This window comes from Ammospiza caudacuta, chromosome 10 (assembly GCF_027887145.1).
Source record: "Ammospiza caudacuta isolate bAmmCau1 chromosome 10, bAmmCau1.pri, whole genome shotgun sequence".
NCBI classification, from domain to species: Eukaryota; Metazoa; Chordata; class Aves; order Passeriformes; family Passerellidae; genus Ammospiza; species Ammospiza caudacuta.
In genome coordinates, this window is record NC_080602.1 from 16,306,080 (window position 1) to 16,326,702 (window position 20,623).

General features: G+C 43.8%; 1 protein-coding gene across 3 annotated transcripts in view; it reads left to right on the forward strand.

The window, feature by feature from the left end:
- The window catches only part of MYO5A (myosin VA), a 98,478-nt gene that overhangs the window by 44,127 nt on the left and 33,728 nt on the right, over window positions 1-20,623 (forward strand). For all 3 annotated transcript variants that reach the window (XM_058811757.1, XM_058811756.1, XM_058811758.1), the window contains exons 6-19: window positions 2,919-3,062; window positions 3,831-3,912; window positions 5,286-5,393; window positions 5,851-5,957; window positions 8,258-8,523; window positions 9,071-9,152; window positions 11,492-11,632; window positions 12,381-12,506; window positions 14,454-14,537; window positions 17,864-18,025; window positions 18,557-18,654; window positions 19,242-19,328; window positions 19,417-19,525; window positions 20,300-20,511. In XM_058811757.1, the coding sequence (XP_058667740.1) occupies window positions 2,919-3,062; window positions 3,831-3,912; window positions 5,286-5,393; window positions 5,851-5,957; window positions 8,258-8,523; window positions 9,071-9,152; window positions 11,492-11,632; window positions 12,381-12,506; window positions 14,454-14,537; window positions 17,864-18,025; window positions 18,557-18,654; window positions 19,242-19,328; window positions 19,417-19,525; window positions 20,300-20,511 (1,808 nt within the window). The remainder of the gene's footprint in view (window positions 1-2,918; window positions 3,063-3,830; window positions 3,913-5,285; window positions 5,394-5,850; window positions 5,958-8,257; window positions 8,524-9,070; window positions 9,153-11,491; window positions 11,633-12,380; window positions 12,507-14,453; window positions 14,538-17,863; window positions 18,026-18,556; window positions 18,655-19,241; window positions 19,329-19,416; window positions 19,526-20,299; window positions 20,512-20,623) is intronic.

The window sequence follows — 20,623 nt, forward strand, 5'->3', positions numbered from 1 at the left end:
GGCTCCCTTGCAGTGCTGCAGGGATTGCAGGAGATGCCACATCCCAGCCAGGGCTCCCTTGCAGTGCTGCAGGGATTGCAGGAGGTGCCACATCCCAGCCAGGGCTCCCTTGCAGTGCTGCAGGGATTGCAGGAGATGCCACATCCCAGCCAGGGCTCCCTTGCAGTGCTGCAGGGATTGCAGGAGGTGCCACATCCCAGCCAGGGCTCCCTTGCAGTGCTGCAGGGATTGCAGGAGGTGCCACATCCCAGCCAGGGCTCCCTTGCAGTGCTGCAGGGATTGCAGGAGGTGCCACATCCCAGCCAGGGCTCCCTTGCAGTGCTGCAGGGATTGCAGGAGGTGCCACATCCCAGCCAGGGCTCCCTTGCAGTGCTGCAGGGATTGCAGGAGATGCCACATCCCAGCCAGGGCTCCCTTGCAGCGCTGCAGGGATTGCAGGAGGTGCCACATCCCACCCAGGGCCATGCTGAGCCCCGTGTGTGGCTGATGGGAGCAGTGCTGAGCCCCTCCTGCCCTGCCCTGCCCTGGCCAGCACAGCAGTGGCACCAGGTGTGCTCCCATCAGCCTGCAGTGACAGCCCTGTGGAACACAAGCTCTGCAGGTTTCCCTGCACCCCTTCTGTTTGGTCCCAAAGCCCAAAGCAAACATCCTGCTCTCTCAGCCCTTGGGCCCCACCTCCCAGTCAGGGGCCATCAGCTCACCGCTAATTATCTGAATTAATTTCCAAAAGCAAGGAGGTTTAAACTGTGGACTAAAAGAGCTTCCACTAAAATCAGTGGGGGTGCTTTATTTTTATTTTCTAGGGATAACAATTTTGTGAATATGGGTATATCTAAATATATATTTCAGTTGCTTTAAAGATTATTATAATTGGACAAAAGTTATCTTTTTAACTTCCAACACTTGAACTTTAAATTGCCTTTAGAGTGAGTGTTGTAAAATTTGCTGTTGAGACAAATTCTTATGATAGCATAATTAATGTTTTGAATTCTTCAGTTGATTAATCAGTAGAAACACAAATTAACCCATATATTTGAGGAAGAAAATGAGTGCTTCATTTTAGAAACTGGAAACTGCTCATTTGCTGAGCTGGCTGTAAAATCTTAGGAGCAGAAGGCTATTTAATTTTTAAATTTCTGTTTGGACATCCTAAACATCAGTGTTTTAGGAGCAACCATCACATTAGCCTACTAAATACTCAGTAATGTCAAGAGGTAACTATACATTTCTAGCAACTATTTGACTACTTTTGTAGTCAATAACTATATACTGTTTTCCTATTGCAAATGTGGAAATCAATAAGTCTTAAAACACACCTTTTATGTCATTTCTTGCCTCTCATTCTTTGTTACCCTCTATAGCTCTGCAAATAGTACAGCTTTGTATGTATTCAGGTAAGCAATCTGATAATCCCAAAGACTTTGTTTTTATCAGTAATACCTTTCAAAGGAATAATTGGTTTCTGAAATATTATAGTATTGTATTGCTACCAACAAAAACAAAGTATATCACAGTAGCAATCATTTTCTTCTTTCAAAAAAAATGCAGGAGTGCGGTTAGAGTACATTCAGTTTGAATGAGTTTGGTGTTTCTTAGTAGTGCAGAGATGGAATTTGTTCCTAGATCCTTTTTCCATCTGATGCCCACTCTGGCACCTGCCCTGCTGGGTGTCCGTGCTGCTGCTGCTCCCGTGGCGTTTCTGACACCCCAGTCCCCCTGGCCGGGCTGCACCAGCTGGCACTGACCCATCCACTGCCCTCCTGCCTGCAGATCTGGGATTCTCAGCAGTGCTGCTTGCTCTCATTTGTTTGTCTGAGGTTTATTTCAGTACAGAGCTCCAGGGGATGGCTGTGTGGACTGGGGAATTTGGACACAGATACAGTGATGCACTTGGGGCTTAGTAATGCACACAGTGCCCTGTGATGAGGGGCAGTGTGCTGCATCTCAGACATTCCAAATGCCATTCCTGTTAATACAGAGATAGCTTTAGGAATTTTTTAGAAGGTGAATTTCTCATCTGATTGAGAAGAGAAAATGCTTTTGTTTGGAGTGCAGTGTGTTGTGATTTGCGTGCCTTCAGTTCTGATGTGTCCAGCTGGTACCTGCTGTGGGGTGAACCCCGGTGCTGAGGAGGTAAGGCAGAATTGCACCATGGAGGATCCACAGTCATTATTTATTATGTAATATAGAGGAAATGCACAAGGAATTGTTTGTTGTGTGTGGAGCTGTGTTGAATTAATCTGAGAAAGTCCAGATGAGGCAGGGCAGCATCCAGGGCTGTCTCTGGGGCAGTAACCAAGCTGCTGTGGAAAGGGTTCAGTTTCACATGACATGAGTCTATGCACGTTAATTTTTAGATTATGCTTAGGCACACAGTAAATATTTTTAAATGTTATGTTTGCAGAAATAGTTTGGAAATGTAGTGATTAGAGAGTATTAGTAATGATAAACTGTTAGTCAGGCAGAACAGAGTGGGCTGTGGGTTTGTAGCAGGTAGACTTTCAAAAGCTGCAAGTACTGTAGATGTATATATACACCAACACATACAAATATATACAGGTGAAATAATTCTTACAGTTTTATTGTCTTTGAAAGAAGTCGTTGTGTATGTGAGCTTTCAGTTAGACTCTTTATTTCCTTTTGAAAGACTTCTAAGAACAATAAAGGATTTTTAGCTGTAGAATTAGATTATGTGGAAGTGAATTGCTAGGAATATCAGCTCCCAATCTTATATTAATGAAATAACTATTTTGATGTAACTTGCTGACCAGGCAGAGACCACCCTTCATTAGATTTTTGACTATTTTTAAACCAGAACACAATTAATGTTGTTAAATGTTTATGAGCCATGTAGGTGATTAAATAGATGTGTTAATTTCTACAAGCTGTTTAGCCTTTACCATATTCCCTTTTCCCAGTCTATTGGAAATGCCAAAACTACCAGGAATGACAACAGCAGTCGCTTTGGTAAATACATTGAGATTGGCTTTGATAAGAGGTATCGAATCATTGGTGCTAACATGAGAACTTACCTCTTGGAAAAGTCCAGAGTGGTGTTTCAGGTAAGTCTGATGTCATCTCTTCATTTTGTTATGTCATACTTGAACCAATCCAGTGCCCCACACCTTTCTCCAGCTTTGCCTACCTTATAGTCTAGAGCTCAGTAAAAATGGACTTGTCCTTGACTGGCTGCCTAAAGATATAACAATAATAATTATGGTTTGTACCCTGTGGGGATGTTACTTGAAGAGCTGTTGTATATTTTAGAAGTAAGAGACAGTTATAGCACGTGGTTTAGCTGGAAGAGAGTATTTTTCATTTCCTTTTGGTTTGGAGGTATGGAATTTAGAGTGCTTAAGTTCAGAATTACGGTGTTGGTCATGAGTCATCACCTTCTGAGCTGTGTTTGTCCTTCATTTTATAATTCAGACTTTGTCTTGGCAAGAAACATACTTCCTTTACCAGATTACTATAAATGCTGAGGCAAATAGTATTAGCTATTTTTGGAAAATGAAAACTTCTGAGTATGATCACTTCACTCACCTATAGAATCCTGATCTATAAATAATAGTAATCTACAGTTCAGAAAAGTGAAATCATACTTTTTTTTTTTAAATGAAAATGTCTGCATGCTTCTTGCTGTTGAAAATGTATTAAATTAACCAAGAAGGAAGTGGTAGATGCTGATTTATCTTGCTTTTTTCCAGGTGGCTTCTGTGCTCTTAATGCATTGCTAGAGAAAACATTTTACATAGTAATTCAATTCTGCTCATGGTTGTTTCTGCCACTTGTTAAGTGGTGACAAATAACAAATTTCTTTCTTTTTAAAGGCAGAAGAGGAGAGAAATTACCACATCTTTTACCAGCTTTGTGCCTCTGCAGCATTGCCTGAGTTTAAAACTCTACGCTTAGGTATGACATTGACATTGCTGTGGTGTGTGCTTGTGGGGACAGCAGCATCTCTGAGCTTTCTGAGCCAAAGACCCAAAAGAAGAATTGCTGGCTTTTAAATTCTAAACTCTTAAATACTAAAATGTATTGAGAATAACTAAAATTATAGACCTTGGACTTTGTGGTTTTCTGAAAGAACAAAAGTAACAGATTCGTTTATTCAGCAGACTCTAATACACTGCAGTTGCAATCAATAGGACTTACTGTGTCCTGGAGGGTGAAATTCTTTTCTCTTAGTTCTTTAAAACCCTCTTTCCGTTGTTCCAGCCACTAGAGAATTTTACCCTTTCTGATATAAATGTCTGAAAAGCTTATTTTACATCTGCCTACTTTTACTTGGGCTGTAGCAACAATTACATTAGTCTCTGCTAACCTGATGATCAAATAGCAGATGAGGGAATTTTTTATTTTTTCAAATTAAAATGTTGATAGAAGAAAGGTTTCTCATTTGACAGGAGTTGGTGCTTTGTAAAAGAAAAGTGTAATGATGACCTTAGGCAATCATGTCCCCATTTAAAAAATTCAGTATAAATTGCAGTGCTTCTGTATATTTTTAAAAGTCAATTTCATAGTAGGAAAGCTGCACAGCCTGTGCTGGTTTCTGAAATACTGTTCTGGTTTTAGAGTGTTTCTCTGCTCTTCTGCACCACCCTGGCACATTTAGGATTCACATCTGCTAACACAGGAAAGAAAGGAACTGATGTCATTATAACTGAAGAAGGCATTTAGCAGACTTCTCTTTCAGCATTCTTGGAACCTTGGCTGATCAGAAGAAAAGGAGTCTGTTAGTGCAGCTGGAAGCATGAAACCATAGGAATTTACCCAGGAGAGCTGCTGGTCTCCCAGTGCAGCCCAGTGCTGTGATGCTCCCTCTGCTCCAACCTTGACTTCTCAGCCTGAGAGGAGGACAGACGCTCATAAGGCTGAGCCAGGCCATAAATTAGAAAAGAGAAAGAAGATGGGCAAAATATAATATCCTGAGGTCCAAAGTGCTGCTGCTGTCAGCTCTGGGGCTGCTGTGTAAGTGGCTGGCTCAGGCATGGAGAGGAACTGCTTCCAAAGTGATTATTCCACAACTGTGCAAGTCTGAACCAAGGTTAGGTAGAGAATATGCTTGAGGACCTACTGTGGGAACCAGGTAGCTTAAAGAATATTGACTTGCACAGTTAAATCTTGAAAAAAATGCTCTTTAGAATAAGTGGGCCAGAAGGTGAAAATGTACATATATTAGATCATGGATTCTGCCAAGAGCAACTTAACCATGACACAGCTTTAAGATGTGCTGTGAATTTCTGCATCAATGTGTGTAAAATATGTATTCTTTATTATTACAGGGAATGCAAATTATTTTCACTATACAAAGCAAGGTGGAAGCCCTGTGATTGATGGTGTTGATGATGCTAAGGAGATGGTGAACACCAGGCAGGCCTGCACTTTGCTAGGTAATTGGTAAATCACAGTCATAGCCTAAATCTGATACACTAGCAAGTGTTTTCTATATTATTTGTGTATTATTTTCATACTCTGTTGTGTTTAGAATGAGGAGAGTTGGATAAACTTCGGGACTGAGATACTTCTATTGCATGGAGAAGATATTTAAAGAAGATATTGTAGTATAAGTATAAGGACATTATGTGAACATAAATGGTGGATTCCCTTGGTGTAACAAATACAGTGCTGGAGGTCACTGACAAAACACTTTGAAACAGCAAATTAAATGATTCATTTTAATGAAGTTTTGTTTCATCTGGTTGTAAAACATTTTTTATAGAAGTGGAACTAATTAGTACTGTCAAATGTCAAAGTCACACACAGCAGTCACTGTTCTCTCCTTAACAAATTTTTAATCAACTGCAGCTCTCTCCATTCAAACCATTTTATTCATTTTTTTCATTACAGGGATTAGTGACTCGTACCAGATGGGAATTTTTCGAATCCTGGCTGGCATCCTTCACCTGGGCAACGTGGAGTTTGCATCTCGGGATTCTGACAGCTGCACTGTTCCTGTGAGTGGCAGATCAGCTGAAGGGCACGGAGTGCACCCTGACAGCTCTGCCTTCTGCTTGTTTGCAGGGACCTCTTCTGAAAAGGAGTGAAATGGAAATGGGTTTATTTCTAATTTGCTAACATTTTTGCCGTTTTTTGCAGATAGATTCAACTCTCCTCAGTTCAGAGGCTTTAGACAGCGCTCTCTGTATTATAACACTGGTACACAATTATAGCTGTAATTGATCTGCCCTAGAAAAGTCTGGTAGGCAGGCTAGCTTTGAAGTCCTGAGCAGATGTCTAGATCTTATATTCCTGCATGAATATCTTCCCTGCACACAGTAAATGCTTTGCCAGATGGGGTTTTTTTGTGTGAAGTGCCAGAATGCCCTAAATAATTGCAAAACAAATGCCTCTGGGGTGCTTAGACATAAGCATAGGATATACAGATATGATTTGTGTGACTCATCTAAGTGTCATGGTTTTATCAGTTCTTTTTTGCCTTGGAGATCAACAACAAGGACTGAATAGTCTGATCTGAAAAACTCTCCTCATTGGTGAGGGCCCAGGCTTCTTACCCGTATTCTGGAGATGAGAAACAAAACAGTTCTGGCTGGTCTCTTCTTTGGAATCAGAGGGAGCAGTTTCTCCTTTTTCCTCTCTTTGAATGTCTACTGCTGGCCTGCACAGCCATCAACTTTCTCTCTTTTGCAATAGCAGCAACACTTCCAGAGTTTTTTCTTTTCTCACTGTCAGTGCCTTTCTCAGGAATCTGCAGTGGCAGTTTCTGGAGCTGAGACAGCAGCAGGTCCTTTGTGGGTGATGGGTGTTCCTGCCCTGACACCCCCTGCCCGTGGGGTCTCACAGCTGCTTTGAAACCACAGCAGCAGTCAGGCTCCTTGGTGCCTTATAAAGGTTTTCACTACACAGAAAGCTCCTTTAATGATAACAGGTAGAAAGCTGATGAGCCCCAGGACATGAGGAGCTTGCCTGTGTTGTGATGGTATCTCCAGTGCAGGAATCCCACTGGCTGAGCTGGTGAAAAGCTGCAGGTCCTGGCCTTGCAACACCTGGCAGGCAGTGGTGGATGTGTGCTCAGGGACACCATTACCTGTTCCCTGTCACTGCCATGTCACCCCAGAGCTCTGGCCATGCACACTGCTCTGCTGGGAAGGAGCAGTGTACTGCAGAGTGCTCAGCAAAGGGCTCCCTATGCTGCTGTGGCAATAAATCAGTTTGTTTAATGTCAGCTTGAGCAACCCTAATGTGACACTCTTTTGTGCAGTGTTCATAAGTATTATTACTTTATTACTGTCTTCCAAGCCAGTAAAACGTGCTCAGTTAATTGGATTTTGGAGGTGTAGCTGCATGGGGCCTGTATGCTGTAAGAAGTAAAAGAAGCCCCAGAGAAGTCACAAGGATGTGGAAATATTTAAAGCTGATGTACCCTGAAGCTGTAGGACATGTGGTGACAGTCCTCTGCCATCTGTCCTTGTCAAGACAGTGCTTGTCAGTGCTGCTGAGCCACCAGGTGCCACGGGAGCGTGGTGAGCAAGTGCTGTAGGGGAGCTCCTGGGGAGGAAAGACCTGTCTGTCCTCCTTGATGTCTAGTGATCAGTTTGCATGTTAGTCACTGAGTGTGGTATCTATGGAGTGGTGAATGCACTGCACTGATCCTTGTGCAGAAACCTTACATACCCATCTCAACGTACAAGCCTCACTGGTTGATCTTACCCAGTTAAGCAAAGTTCAGGTTTTTTTTCTTGTACAGTTCCATTTGACAGCTAGAGAACATCATTAGTGTGCTGCAATCTCTTAGTGTTTGTCTCCAGAATTCACTGAAAAAATACTTTGTTAAGTACTGAGACCAGAGCACTGAAGCCCTTCCACACTTGTATTTCAAGCTGTGTTGCTCCTTGCCCATCCCTCCCTGCCACAGCTGTGTGTGAGCAGTCTAGAGCCCCTCTCAGGAGCTCTGGCCATTTGGCCTGACACATCTGTAAGAATTCCAAATACAAGTCCACCAGAGAAGCCAGATGATTAATTTTTGTGAAGCTTGCAGGATCCCTGTGTGTGAAGCCTTTTGGTGAGCATAAGTATAGTACAATAAATGCTTTTGAGGAAGATTATTCACTGATTCACTTCAGCAATGTGAGTGTGCTAAGTGAGCAGGGAACTTGCTACATTTTGAAGGAGGAAGAGCTGAGGAAGCTGCTGTTGCTGCTGATTGTGGGGTCACTGCAGGCAGGCACTTCTGTTGGCATGATTGAATGTTTGCTGTGGGTAATGTCTCAATATCTAACGAGTCTGTTTTTATTAGCCCAAGCATGAGCCCCTCACCATCTTCTGTGACCTCATGGGTGTGGAGTATGAGGAGATGGCCCACTGGCTTTGCCATAGGAAGCTCGCCACTGCCACTGAAACTTACATCAAGCCAATTTCCAAACTTCACGCCATCAATGCCAGAGATGCACTTGCCAAACATATCTATGCTAACCTCTTCAACTGGATTGTAGATCATGTGAACAAAGCCCTTCATGCCGCTGTAAAACAGCATTCTTTCATCGGGGTGTTGGACATCTATGGGTGAGTTTTTGTCAGAGATACGGCACTCTTACATAATTATCTGACTGCAAAGCATTCTTGTCTTTATCACCTAGCACTGCATGGATTACACAAAAACCCCCAAACCTTAGCAGCTGCTTATTCCACCTGAAGGAAGTGGGTGTTTAGTTTTGACACACTAAGATCTTTGTCATGACTTCAACGTTTATAGTGGGATTTCAGATTTTTTGCTGTTAGTAGTTTATTTCTCTGTTGCATTTTGGAAAGTTACAAAGCAATTTTCATGTCAGGTTCCTCCAAGGTGGCAGTTACAAAGATAACTAATGTGCTCTCCAGGAACATCAGTCCTTTCACTGAGTTCCTCATCCCTGTCTAGAGAGGGAGCATCACTAAAGTGCCTATGTAGTGCAATTGGCATTTCCCTGTGTCTTTTCTTGCTTGACCCATGTTACTTGTGCCTGAAATAATTCAATGAATTTAACTGGAGGGAGGGAATTTAAACTTTTGGGGTAATTTTATCTTTTTTCTTTTTAGTACACTAGTAATTTTGAGTGTATTCATATTTCAGATTTGAAACATTCGAAATCAACAGCTTTGAACAGTTCTGTATCAACTATGCCAATGAAAAACTGCAGCAGCAGTTCAATATGGTAAGTAGGAAGTGACTGGCATTTCCTCTTCCCTTTCCCTTCATCCAAGTCCACTCTGCTAATTGGCTCCCCAGTGGTTAGGATGAATTCCTTCAGTCTATTAAGCAGCTGTCCTGGCCATGGGCTTTGAGGGATGGGGGAAGATCGACTATCTTCTCGAAATAGATTTTATGACTAACTGCTGCTCTGGGACTGTTTGAAATTCCGATCACAGTAACAATTATAAGGCAGAAGCAGTGCTTGGCAGTTAAGACCCTGCGATTGCCTGTCAGGGAGAGCACTGTGAGGGTGAGGTTGGAGTGAGAGGTGTGTCCATAACCCCAGAGCCCCTGGAGGGGCAGAGCAGAGCACAGCTCCACTGCCGGAGCTTCCGCCCGCGCTCCCTCCCCGCGGTTCCTTTTTGGGCTTTTCGCTGCTGCTGGAGGTGATGAATGACGTGAGGCAGGAGGCGGCTCTTCCCCCTCCTCCAGAGAGATCACGATTCTCCCCTCAGCCTCACTGACGTTTGCAGTTACATCTCTTACCTGCATCATGATCAGGCGAGTTATTTCTGCCAGGCCTGTTGCTAGGCTCTGCCGCAGCGCCAGGGTAGCTCTGAACTCTGGTTGTGATCCTGCCTGTGTGGCAGTGTGTGCTCCCAGGGCCAGATCCCCTGTGCCATGGTTCATCCCAGCGTGTCAGGGAGTGCTGGAGCAGAGCACCTTTCCAGCCCTGGCATGCCCTTTCCATGTGGGTAGTGCCATGGCTGGCTTCAGCTCTGTGAGTGGGATGTTGTAACTGCTAGGCACAAGGCGTCTTGGAGTTTTCTCAGCTTACAGCAAAATCTAGTTGCTGTAGGAGCTCTAATGGTTCTTTTCTTCAGTGAAGATAGCTGTGCCCCTGTTCCCTTCCCTCTCATGCCATTGCTGTAAGCACCTGCCTCATGAAGGAGGGGGTGACAGGGCTGTTGTGTTGGTGCTTGCCAAGCTCCCAAACCTGGTGCTGGTGAACATGGACCTGTTGGGCAGCCATGCAGGCACACAGAGGGAGGTTGTTTTGAATTAAAACCTTGTGGCTGCCTGGACCAGCCTGAGCCTGGATGAGGAGAGGCCGTTTGGGAACTGCCCGACCACCCTGCCCTGCCTGGTGCCTGCCGCCCACAGAGAAAATCAGGTCTGATGGTGTTTCTGACCACCTAATTGCTGGTTCCTTCACAGTGAAAAAACGGGTTTCTGTTTCTTTGCACATCTGGGGTTGGATCTTGGCAGTAGAGTGCTGCCAGGGCTTTGCTGCCAGGTGCAGGGTGGGAATGGCTCCCACGGGCGCGGTTCAGGAGCGCAGTGCTGGGGAGGATGGCGTTAAGCTAATGAAATAAAGGCATAAACAGCTTTGTCAGGGTAGCTTTCTCCTGCCTTGCAGACAGACTGGGGAGCTGAGGGGTTTGTGGGCTGTGCACTGAGCTCAGGGCAGCTGGGGCTGGCACCCCAGTTCAGTGTTGTGGCACCCCCAGACCCTGCCCATGCTGCTGGGGGCGCTCCCAGCACGTGCTCACCTGCCACAGCAGCACTCAGTGTGCAGAAAAATGTAGGTGGGGGATGAAACATCATCAAAAATAACTGGAGTCAGCAGTCTTTTTTGGTTTTTCAAAGTGCTTGTTCTATTAAGACCACAGTTTGCCTGTTTAATATCTTATTCTGTTTTTTCCTGAAGTTTTAATTCATCTCTTATGCATGTTTCATTAAAGCTGTGCAGGTTGTTTGTGATAATATTTTTGAATAAATACTACATGGTTACTGATCTTCATACCAGATAAATCTGTCACAGAATTTTCCTTAAAGGATTTCTAGTTCTAATGCTCCTTCAGTTCTAATGCTTCTTTTGCTGAAGAGTAAATTTTAATGAAATGTCTCATGTTAGGAAAAAAATCAGCAGCCATTTAAGAGGAAATAAAGCTCTGTTATTTTATAAGGAAACACAAAAGTATTTATAGTGAAACTTTGCTTGAAATACAGCAGTGTTCATAATTTCCAAATCATAAAAGCATGGCACATCTCACTTCATAGGTTGCTGTTCCAGCACTTTAAGTTTTGTGTTGGTTTTTATAAGAGAAAAGAACTTACAGTAATAGTGATAGGTAGGATATTTGCAGAGAATATGGAGTGCTTTAGTTTGGACTGTTGTTTTTAGGCCAGGAAAAAAGGTTAATTTATTTTTCATACACTTGGTAAAGAGTTTATTCAGTTGAACTAGTGTGTCACTTGACAGCCTTGGTTAATGTGCCAAGATGAATCCAGCTGAGACTTCAATGTATTTATTCTGCATTTCATTTCACAGAAAACTGTTTTCCTTTTACCCTGCAGCATGTCTTTAAGCTGGAACAAGAAGAATATATGAAGGAACAAATACCATGGACCTTGATTGATTTCTATGACAATCAGCCTTGCATCAACCTCATAGAGGCCAAAATGGGAGTTCTGGATCTGTTGGATGAGGAGTGCAAGGTGTGTGTGTTTAAGGGCTTTCACAGAGGGAGAGGTCATCAGCTGTCCTGCTTCTGGGCCTCACAGGGACAAGTCACCTGCAGACAGTTGTCATTTTGACACTGATGGGGCAAGAATTTGGGAAGCAAACAAACAGAACTGTCAATTACAGGAGGAGAAAAATGGTTTCAGTAATGAACTCCCCACCCCTTCCCCTCCATCATGTATCTGTAGCTGCTCCTGGGTCTCTGATCAACTTTGTTTGAACTTGGACAGTTTTTCCTTCCCTGAGGATAAGTGAGTGCAGTCCTTGGTCCTGTCAGATTTCCCCAAATTGCCTCTTGCTAAGTGTTTCACCCTTTGTCTTTTATCTTGGTTTATTTTATGCCAAGCCACGTACAGCTCAGAGTGTGTCTGCCTCAGTGGAAACCCATCTTGGGGTTCTTATTTATCACAAGAAATCTCTAATGGAGGTGGATGAGTTCTGCTCAGTCTGGTGACGTGCCTTTGGGGTCTCTGCCTTCAGGTGTGACACTGGAGGCATAGTTGGTGTCAGGTGTGTCCCAGCAGCTGTCCCACCTGCTGCAGTGCCCAGTGTGGAAATGGCAAGCACACAGCTGGTTACTGTGTCCTTGCTTCTGGCAGTGCTGGGAATCCGAGGAGCTGGGATGGGAAAGGAAATCATCAAGTGTTGTCCCCCATCTTAGATGCTTTTGCTGCTGAAAAGTTCTCAAGACATTTTAAATGTGTTCTGTATTCTTTTCCATAGATGCCAAAAGGCTCAGATGACTCTTGGGCCCAAAAACTTTACAATACTCATTTGAATAAATGTGCTCTCTTTGAAAAGCCACGTATGTCAAATAAAGCCTTTATCATCAAGCACTTTGCTGACAAGGTAAGGATGTTCCTGCAGTGCTGCTTTCCTGCTGGTGTGTGGGAGGGCATCCTGGGGCTGCTGCAGGCAGAGACTGGGCAGTGCCATCCCTGGCTGTGCTCAGCTCTTGCTGCCCCAACGCCCCCTCAGGAGGGGAAGGTGAGCTGGCAGCTGTGCAGGCACACACAGGAGCTCCTGACTCCATCACATGCTCCAAGCACTGCTCATCCTCTTTCCAAACAGGAAAGCTCAGTGCATTTACAGCTCTCAGCATCACTGTGTCAGTCCCAGTTATGCAACAGAAATGTACAAAAAAGGAAATCCTGTACCCCACTCCTTTTAGCTAAAGAGCAGCAATGAATTAATGCAGTTTTTGCTGCCATCTCAATGTGCAGAGAGGAGAGAGGCTAACAGAGCCTTTTCTATTGCTGGAGCAGTGTGTGCTGCTCCTGGGCTGTGCAGGGAACAGCTATTTCTAGAAAGCTGGCTGAGGGGTGTCTCAGTGGAGTGCATACCTTGTTCAGCTCCCAGTGCTCCTCAAACTGAGCCACTCCTCAGGTTAAAACAACAAAAAAAAAAAGTCATAATCCCATGTAATACAATTGTCCTGTTATACAGAAAAGTTGCCTGAGACTATTGTCAACTTTGTCAAAAAAGGTTTCAAGAAGCTCTCAGATTCTTACCAGTAAGTCTGCACAGGGTGGGTTGGAGGCCTCTATCTGCTTCCACTAGGTTTCTCCCAGGCTCTTGAATTTATGTATAGAAGAAGGGTCCTATTCTTTTTGCTTCTGGTGTTACCTTAATGAAAGCACCAAGAACATCTCTGTAACTTTAGATTCACAAGTTCTGTTCTATTTTGTGGATGAGAGAAGAAGGAATTATTTAATATTTCATAATCTGTTTGATATCAAAAGCAAGACTTTCCTGTGCCTAGTTTGTGAGCAGCAAGGGCCAAGGAAAGCAGAAAGCAGCTCCAAGCAGGTACTAGCAAAGCCCTAAGCTCTGCCCTGCTGTTCGTGCTAGGTGTTTTATGTTTGCTGTGTGCTCATTGAATGCACACAGACATCTTGGAGGAGAAGCAAAGCCCCAGCTGGCAGGTCAGCGATGTGTGCTGAGCTATGCTCCTGGACAAGGCAGGGATGCTGCTGCCCTCTCCTGGCATGGCCTCCCGCAGGAAAACCATGGATGGAACCCCAGGAAGTGCTCAGGGTGGGCTTCCAGCTGTGCAGAAACCCTGGGGACATCCTCTGTCCTCTTCCCTCTAGGAATTCCTTGCAATGTTTTGCAGCTCAGGGTATGTAGTGTTGCTGTGCAAGCACTGATAAATGGACTTCTGACAATAGTTTTGGGGTTCTCTCAGCCTTGAATTAGGGCAGTAAAATAAATGGTAGGTTTTTATCTGACACTGGCTGTTCTGTGGTCCAGGAAACGCTGTAGCCCTGTGACAGAGGGTTATTATATATTGTCACAACATTCAGCCATTTTATTGCTGCTGGTAAAAGGAGTCCTTTGGAGCACAAATGAGCCATTTCCACCATAATCTGCAGGCAGATGTACTTACTGCCTCTCAGCTAATGAGATGAGAGGTACTTTGTTCTCAGTTGCCCCTGGATTTCAGGCAGCTCTGCAGCCCTGATGGGCTCAGGGAAGGAGATGCTCAGCACACACTTGGAGTGTTCACCCTTACAGGAACCATTCAGTCATGCTGCCTGGCCATGAGCATCTCTCAGCAGTGAAATATGCCTGGTATAATGCAACAGCAGTATTCCTCTCTCTATTTTAATGTTCTGTATTTTACTGGAAAGCACTCTCTTTGAGGAAAATCTATATTTAACGCAGATGCACTTGGGAGCTGATATTTTCAGTATGAATTGTGTTTTCATGTGAATATTATAGCTGGTGAATTCTATGCAAATTATTATTATTTATTACTTCTAATACTTTCTCTTGTAAAATGATGGCTTTCAGGTGGAATATCAATGTGAAGGCTTTTTGGAAAAGAATAAAGACACAGTTTATGAAGAACAAATTAGGGTCCTAAAATCAAGTAAGGTCAGTATAAGGATTTTTTTTTTTCTTTTGCCATTAAGAGTCCTTGAATTAAGGGTCATAGAAAACTTCTTATAAACCTAGGAAATATTTCTCCCTTAGTATCAGATCAACTGAAATTGAACATAGTTTGTGTTTTACTTGCTTATCTGCGTGAATTTAGAAAGTCCTATATCCTAACTGTTTTCCACATAAGATCAGTGTATTTAGCCACTAATTTCACTGTTTGTGGGTCGTTGTTGTTGTTATTTTTGGGGGCTGTTTTGTTGGGTTTGGGTTTTTGAGTGGGGGAAAGGGGATTTGGGGAGGGTTTGGTTTTTTTTCACAAAACTTAGCTATATTTTCTGTAGAGATGTCAGTGAGGTCTGATATACCATAGTGGTATAAGAAGGCTTAACAGTTAAGCCCTTAATTTTATAACCTGAAAACACAAGCTCATTGTTTATGGTGTGAGCAGCAAATTTCTGAAGGAGAGACAAATTCAAAATGAGAGAGGAATAAAATATAAAGACCATAAGGACACAAACCAGAACTTACAATCTTGTCTCCTTGATATCTATGAAAGAAAGGTAACTTCTGAATTGAAAAATACTGCATGAAGGAATATTATAGAACAGGCCTTCAGTGGCACTGTCTGTATTTGGTAATGGCAGAAATGCTGGTTGTGCTCTCAGAAATGTGAAGGCAATTAACTTGACATTGCACAGTGGTGGCTGTTGGGAATTTGCTAGCTCTGATGGCCCAGGAAGCTGGGTATCAAGGACAGGCTATTTAAAATTGTGCTATTCTATCAGGAAAACCAGCATTTTTCTCTTCTGTTTCTATTCTGAGCAGATAATATGAAGGTAAATGATTAAAACATGTGTTATAATGAAACACCACAGCAGACTTTCCACTGGCAGCAGTATTGAAGTGGTTTAAGTGAAGCCAGTTTCTGGGGGTGGAGGGGGAGGCAGGTGGCATCTCTGGGGAGCTGGCAGAGGCCACTCTGTGCAGGACAGAGGGACAGGGTGCTCCATGGGGTGACAGCCCAAGGGGACAGAGCTGCTGTAAGAGCCTGACAGCAGCTTCAGCAGGCTCAGTGTAGCTTGAGGCAGTTCAATCTAAACACTAAAAAAAACCCATGGTTTTACCCCATTTTGCCAAAACCAGTGTAAAGAATGTTTTATTTTTGTTTTTCATCAGTGCCTCTTTGTTAGTAATTGTAGTAGAACTGCATTTCTGATTTTTATTTCATTTTGTTGGTGGTGATGTTTTCTGGGTTTACTGTGCACATCCAACAGAAGGTAATTCTAAATTGAATGCATCATCTGTCATCCTGCCCATGCCCACTCTCACACACAGCTTGGATGCTTCTTTGCTCTCCAAAGTGCATGACACACTCTGCTCTTGGCAGGGACTGTGGAGTTCAGCTCTTTATTTTGGCTTTCTCTGTAAATCCACCCACAGAACCTCTGTGAGCTAGTTCAGTTTCTATGCATGTATCGTGAAAGCAACACAACAATCCTGGGCTTTTATGCTTGCTGCTGGCATGGTTGTTAGAATGTTCTGTTGTGGCTCTGTATTGAAAGAAGTGATCTGTAAGGTTGTTAGCAGCATGTGTGTTAGGTTGTCTGAAAAAATCACAGGGAAGAAATGCTTCCTAACTTGTTTTCCATCACGTGAATTATCTACCCTTTGATCAGTGTTTCCCTCTCTTTGAACACTCCTAGTGTTCTGAGAAACAAAGGAAATTGATGAGATACTAAACCCCAAACCAAACAGGAGTGATCCTGCAGTTTGGATCATTGCAGCACTGCTCCACTATTGCTGACCTGTGCTGGAGAGGCCAGACATTGTTCCTTTCTTCTACTTGGAGTAACTGGGCCAGTGTCTGTGAAAATGGTGCCTTTGAGATGCACTTACCCATTTTTGCAGGCAGCTTTTCCCAGGGCTGGAGAAGGAGAATGAGCCTCGGGTATGGACAGCTTAGAACTCATCCATCTGCAGTTGAGACAGTGGGAACCCTGTTCCTACCCCCACCTCTGGTGTGTGGCAGCATCAGGAGCTTCAGAGAATCACATTATATTCAAATAAGTTCCTGTACAGGCTGGGAACACCTGGCTCTGTAGCTCAGCTGCCTGTGCACACCAACTCACTGTGCCACAGGGAGGTGCTACCCCAACCAGCCTCAGCTCTGAATCAGTGCAAGGAGAAGAGTAAATCACCCTCAGGAAATGTCCTTCTTCCACCAGCTCAGGTGAGATCTGTCCAAGGGGATCAGTACTCCCTTCGGAGTTCAGGAATTCAGGGTACCTTTGTATCATCCTTAGTCACTTTGTAATGCTGGAGTGCTGCTGGGGAACATTTCTTGCCCTTTTCCAGCCCCTCTGGCACAACCACAGGGCACAGGTGCCATTTTGTTGTGCACTGTGTTCCATTGGTTATTGTGTCTGCTCACCAAGTTTTATAAGACAAAACCAATTTTTTAATTTTTTAGGTTGTGCTTGGCCCAAGTGCTTTCTAGTACTGAAAAATGAATGTTCCTGTCTCTTGGGGAAAAAGGCACAGATGCTAGATATAAAATTATTCATGGACAGGTAGAGAGGTTCAGATTCTCCTATAATGGTTGTGAAGAGCTGTAGTTGTCAGTGGAAAGACCTGGTGGTGTTATTTTTAGTTATAAGTTGCTTCAAAGCAGCTGTTATGTATCCAGTATATTTTGTAGCCTTTAGAGAAGGGGAAGCAGAAGTCCTGTGTGGTATTTGGAAGGACATTTCAGGTTTTTCTTCCACTCCCAGTGGCAGGGAGTAGATCTCAGTCAGATAAATTTGGCTAGTGGGGGTTTTTTCAGTTGATGTTTCCTCTGTTAAGCTGATTATTTCAATTTGGAGTGATAAAGCAGGAATAATCTTTGCTGCCTGCTGCTTTATTCAGTGTCCCAGATACCTCTCAACCACAAAGGAGACTGATGCACCATTGGAATGTGAGAGGACCCTGTCGTTTCCTTCTTAGATCAAAGCAGCTGTTTATAATTGCAGCTGGTACTTAGGAAACTGCTGCTCGTATCTAACAGTTTCACATGGCTGTTGTTGGCTATATGAAAAAAAAATCAGAATTTTGTCTTGAGAAGGAGACTCACTGATCAAACCCACAAAAGTTTTGGTGTTAAATCATGGCCCACTCACTATACCATTTAGCATGTCTGTTTTTTGCATTTGTCCCCTGTGAAGTTCACCAAAAATGCAGTTCTTACAAAAGCTGAGCCTGGAATTTAATCTTAAGCAGAAACAGGTACAATTGCTTGCTGGGTTCTTACCCTGTGTGTGTTTTTTATGCTGTTGCACCAGTTTAAGCTGCTGCCAGAGTTGTTCCAGGATGAGGAGAAGGTGCTCAGCCCCACATCAGCAGCCCCTTCAGGGCGCGTGCCTCTGACTCGAATGCCTGTCAAACCTGCCAAGGCCAGGCCAGGCCAAGCCAGCAAGGAGCACAAGAAAACTGTGGGACACCAGGTGAGTTTGAAGATGCAGCTCTGTTACAAAATGTCTCCATTCACCTCCTGTCTCATGTGTCTCAAGGTTTGCTGGTGGCTCGTGGGATCCCTTGTGATTTTGAGAGAGGTCCAGCTTATTGTGACTTACAGCTAGGTGCAAAATAGTCCCCAATTACCAATGCACTGTGGGGGATTTATTTTTATTATTTTTATTAATTTTTTTAATTTTTTTTAATCCATTTTTTTATTATGATGCCAAACCCCAAACTGATGCTTTTCAAAACAAATTTAACGTGGATGCTGAGAAGTTTAGAAAATCTTAAACTGGGTTTTTTGAATCATGTGCCACTTTGTCTGATTCAAATCCAAAGTGGGGTTCAATCCCCAGAATATTTGATTCCAGTCATCAGTAGCCAAACATAAAATATCTTTGCCATAATTAAATTACAAATATGCAAATCTGGTCTGTTTTCTGAGGTTATCTCAAAAATGACTGAGCTTGTTGAGGCTATTCCCTGACTTTTTTTTTTTCATTTTCTTTTTCAAAAAGTTTCGAAACTCTCTTCATCTGCTGATGGAAACCCTGAATGCTACAACCCCACACTACGTGCGCTGCATTAAGCCAAACGACTTCAAGTTCCCGTTCACGTAAGATGCAGTTCCTGTGGGGTTTGGGGAGGGATGTTGGGAGGGATGGCCCGAGGCCACTGAGGATCAAGGCTCTGCTGAACCTTGCTCACTCAGGAGTGAAGAGCTGTGTCTCCTTTCTCTGGTTATGGATTCAATGTGTGTGTATATTACAGCAGGAGATGTTTGGAGATGAATAGAGGGAGCAGTGCTTCCTGATGCCATTTTTTTGTTTATGGTGATACATAAGAAAAAAGTTCCAGCATTTTCATTGCTGGCAATTTCAAATGTAACTGGGGTTTGCACTCCTTGAGCTGGAATTTGCTTTTTCAGATCCCAAAGCCTTTTTTTTCTCCATATATGAACTTGCTTAGAGTTTCTCTCAAAGCCCAGGCACACCAAGGCTCCTGTAGCTCTTGTGCTGGCCAGCAGGAAGTGCCAGTGGGCTCAGGCTGTCCTCTGTCACCCCTGAGTTTCAGGAGCACCTTACCACCCCCCCCCTGCTCCCCACTGTGCCCCTTCTCTCCTGGGTGTGCACACAACCAGGACCCCCAGACAGTGCAAGCCCAGCCCCACATCCCACAGAGCCACCTTGTGTTCCTCCCTAGGTTTGATGAGAAGCGGGCAGTGCAGCAGCTGAGAGCCTGTGGTGTGCTGGAGACCATCCGGATCAGTGCTGCTGGCTTCCCCTCCAGGTGTGTTTGCTTTCTTTGGATGCTTCCTGCTGCAGGTCTTTTTGGGGTAATGTTCACTGTTGGCACTGGTGCTCTGCTTTTGGGACAGGTGGACATACCAGGAGTTCTTCAGCCGTTACCGGGTTCTGATGAAGCAGAGGGATGTCCTTGGTGACCGAAAGCAGACGTGTAAAAATGTCCTGGAGAAGCTGATTCAGGTACTGGACTTGGTGCTGAGAGCACTTGGAATCTGCAGGAATAGACAGTGTCACTGACTCCCTCATAGCCACACTATTTTAGTACCTTTACAAGATACTAAACCACAAATGTATCCTACAGCTCTTTGACTGCTGTTCCTTTTAACTTAGAATCAAACAGCCAACAAAATTAATTTAATTTTTTTTTCAGTGTGGCTTTGTATATTCTGTTTTTCCCTCAAAGGAGTACTACAGCTTATAGACATAAAATATTATTCTCTTTCTGGTTCAGTTCTGAAATTTCAGATGTGTTTGAGCAGCAGCATGCTTTGTTCTGCCCTAGTCCTGATACAATAAGTGATTTGTACATGTCTGAAGCCCCAGCTGCCTTGTTTGCACTGTGTAATGTGGTTGAAGATGGACCGTTCAGAGGAGTCAGCTACAATTTAAACAGAAAATTGTACATGTGCACTGCCTGTATTGCTTTCGTCCTCTGGGCCCCTTTGTCACCTCCTGTAGTGTTCCATGCTATTATCTTTATGGCATTTCCATCTAAGCAAAAATCTCACATTGCCCCTTTGGGCCATGCTTGTGGCCTTATTATATTAATTTTTAACAGAATCATACAGAGAAAATACCCTTCTCCACTACTTAATTTAAGTCTCAGATTATCCAAAATATTACACAGATAATTTTGCCTCTTTACTAACTGTGCTTTCATTTAGCCCTTCATGCCTTTTTTTATGCACTAACACTTAATGCTGTAACTTATCCTCTTTTTACCTTTGAAAATAGGACAAGGATAAGTACCAGTTTGGGAAGACAAAAATATTTTTCCGGGCTGGTCAAGTAGCCTACCTGGAAAAAATAAGGGCAGATAAGTTGAGAGCTGCCTGTATCCGCATCCAAAAGACGATCCGGGGCTGGCTGATGAGGAAGAAGTACCTGCGGATGAGGAAGGCTGCCATCACCATCCAGAGATACGTCAGAGGGTACCAGGCACGATGGTAAGCACTGCTCAGGGCAAGTGCCACACCAGCCCAGTCCAGAGCCCTGTAAGCAGGGCATTTAAATGTGATACATCTGTTCTCGCCTTCCTGTGCTGCCTCAGAGGAAATA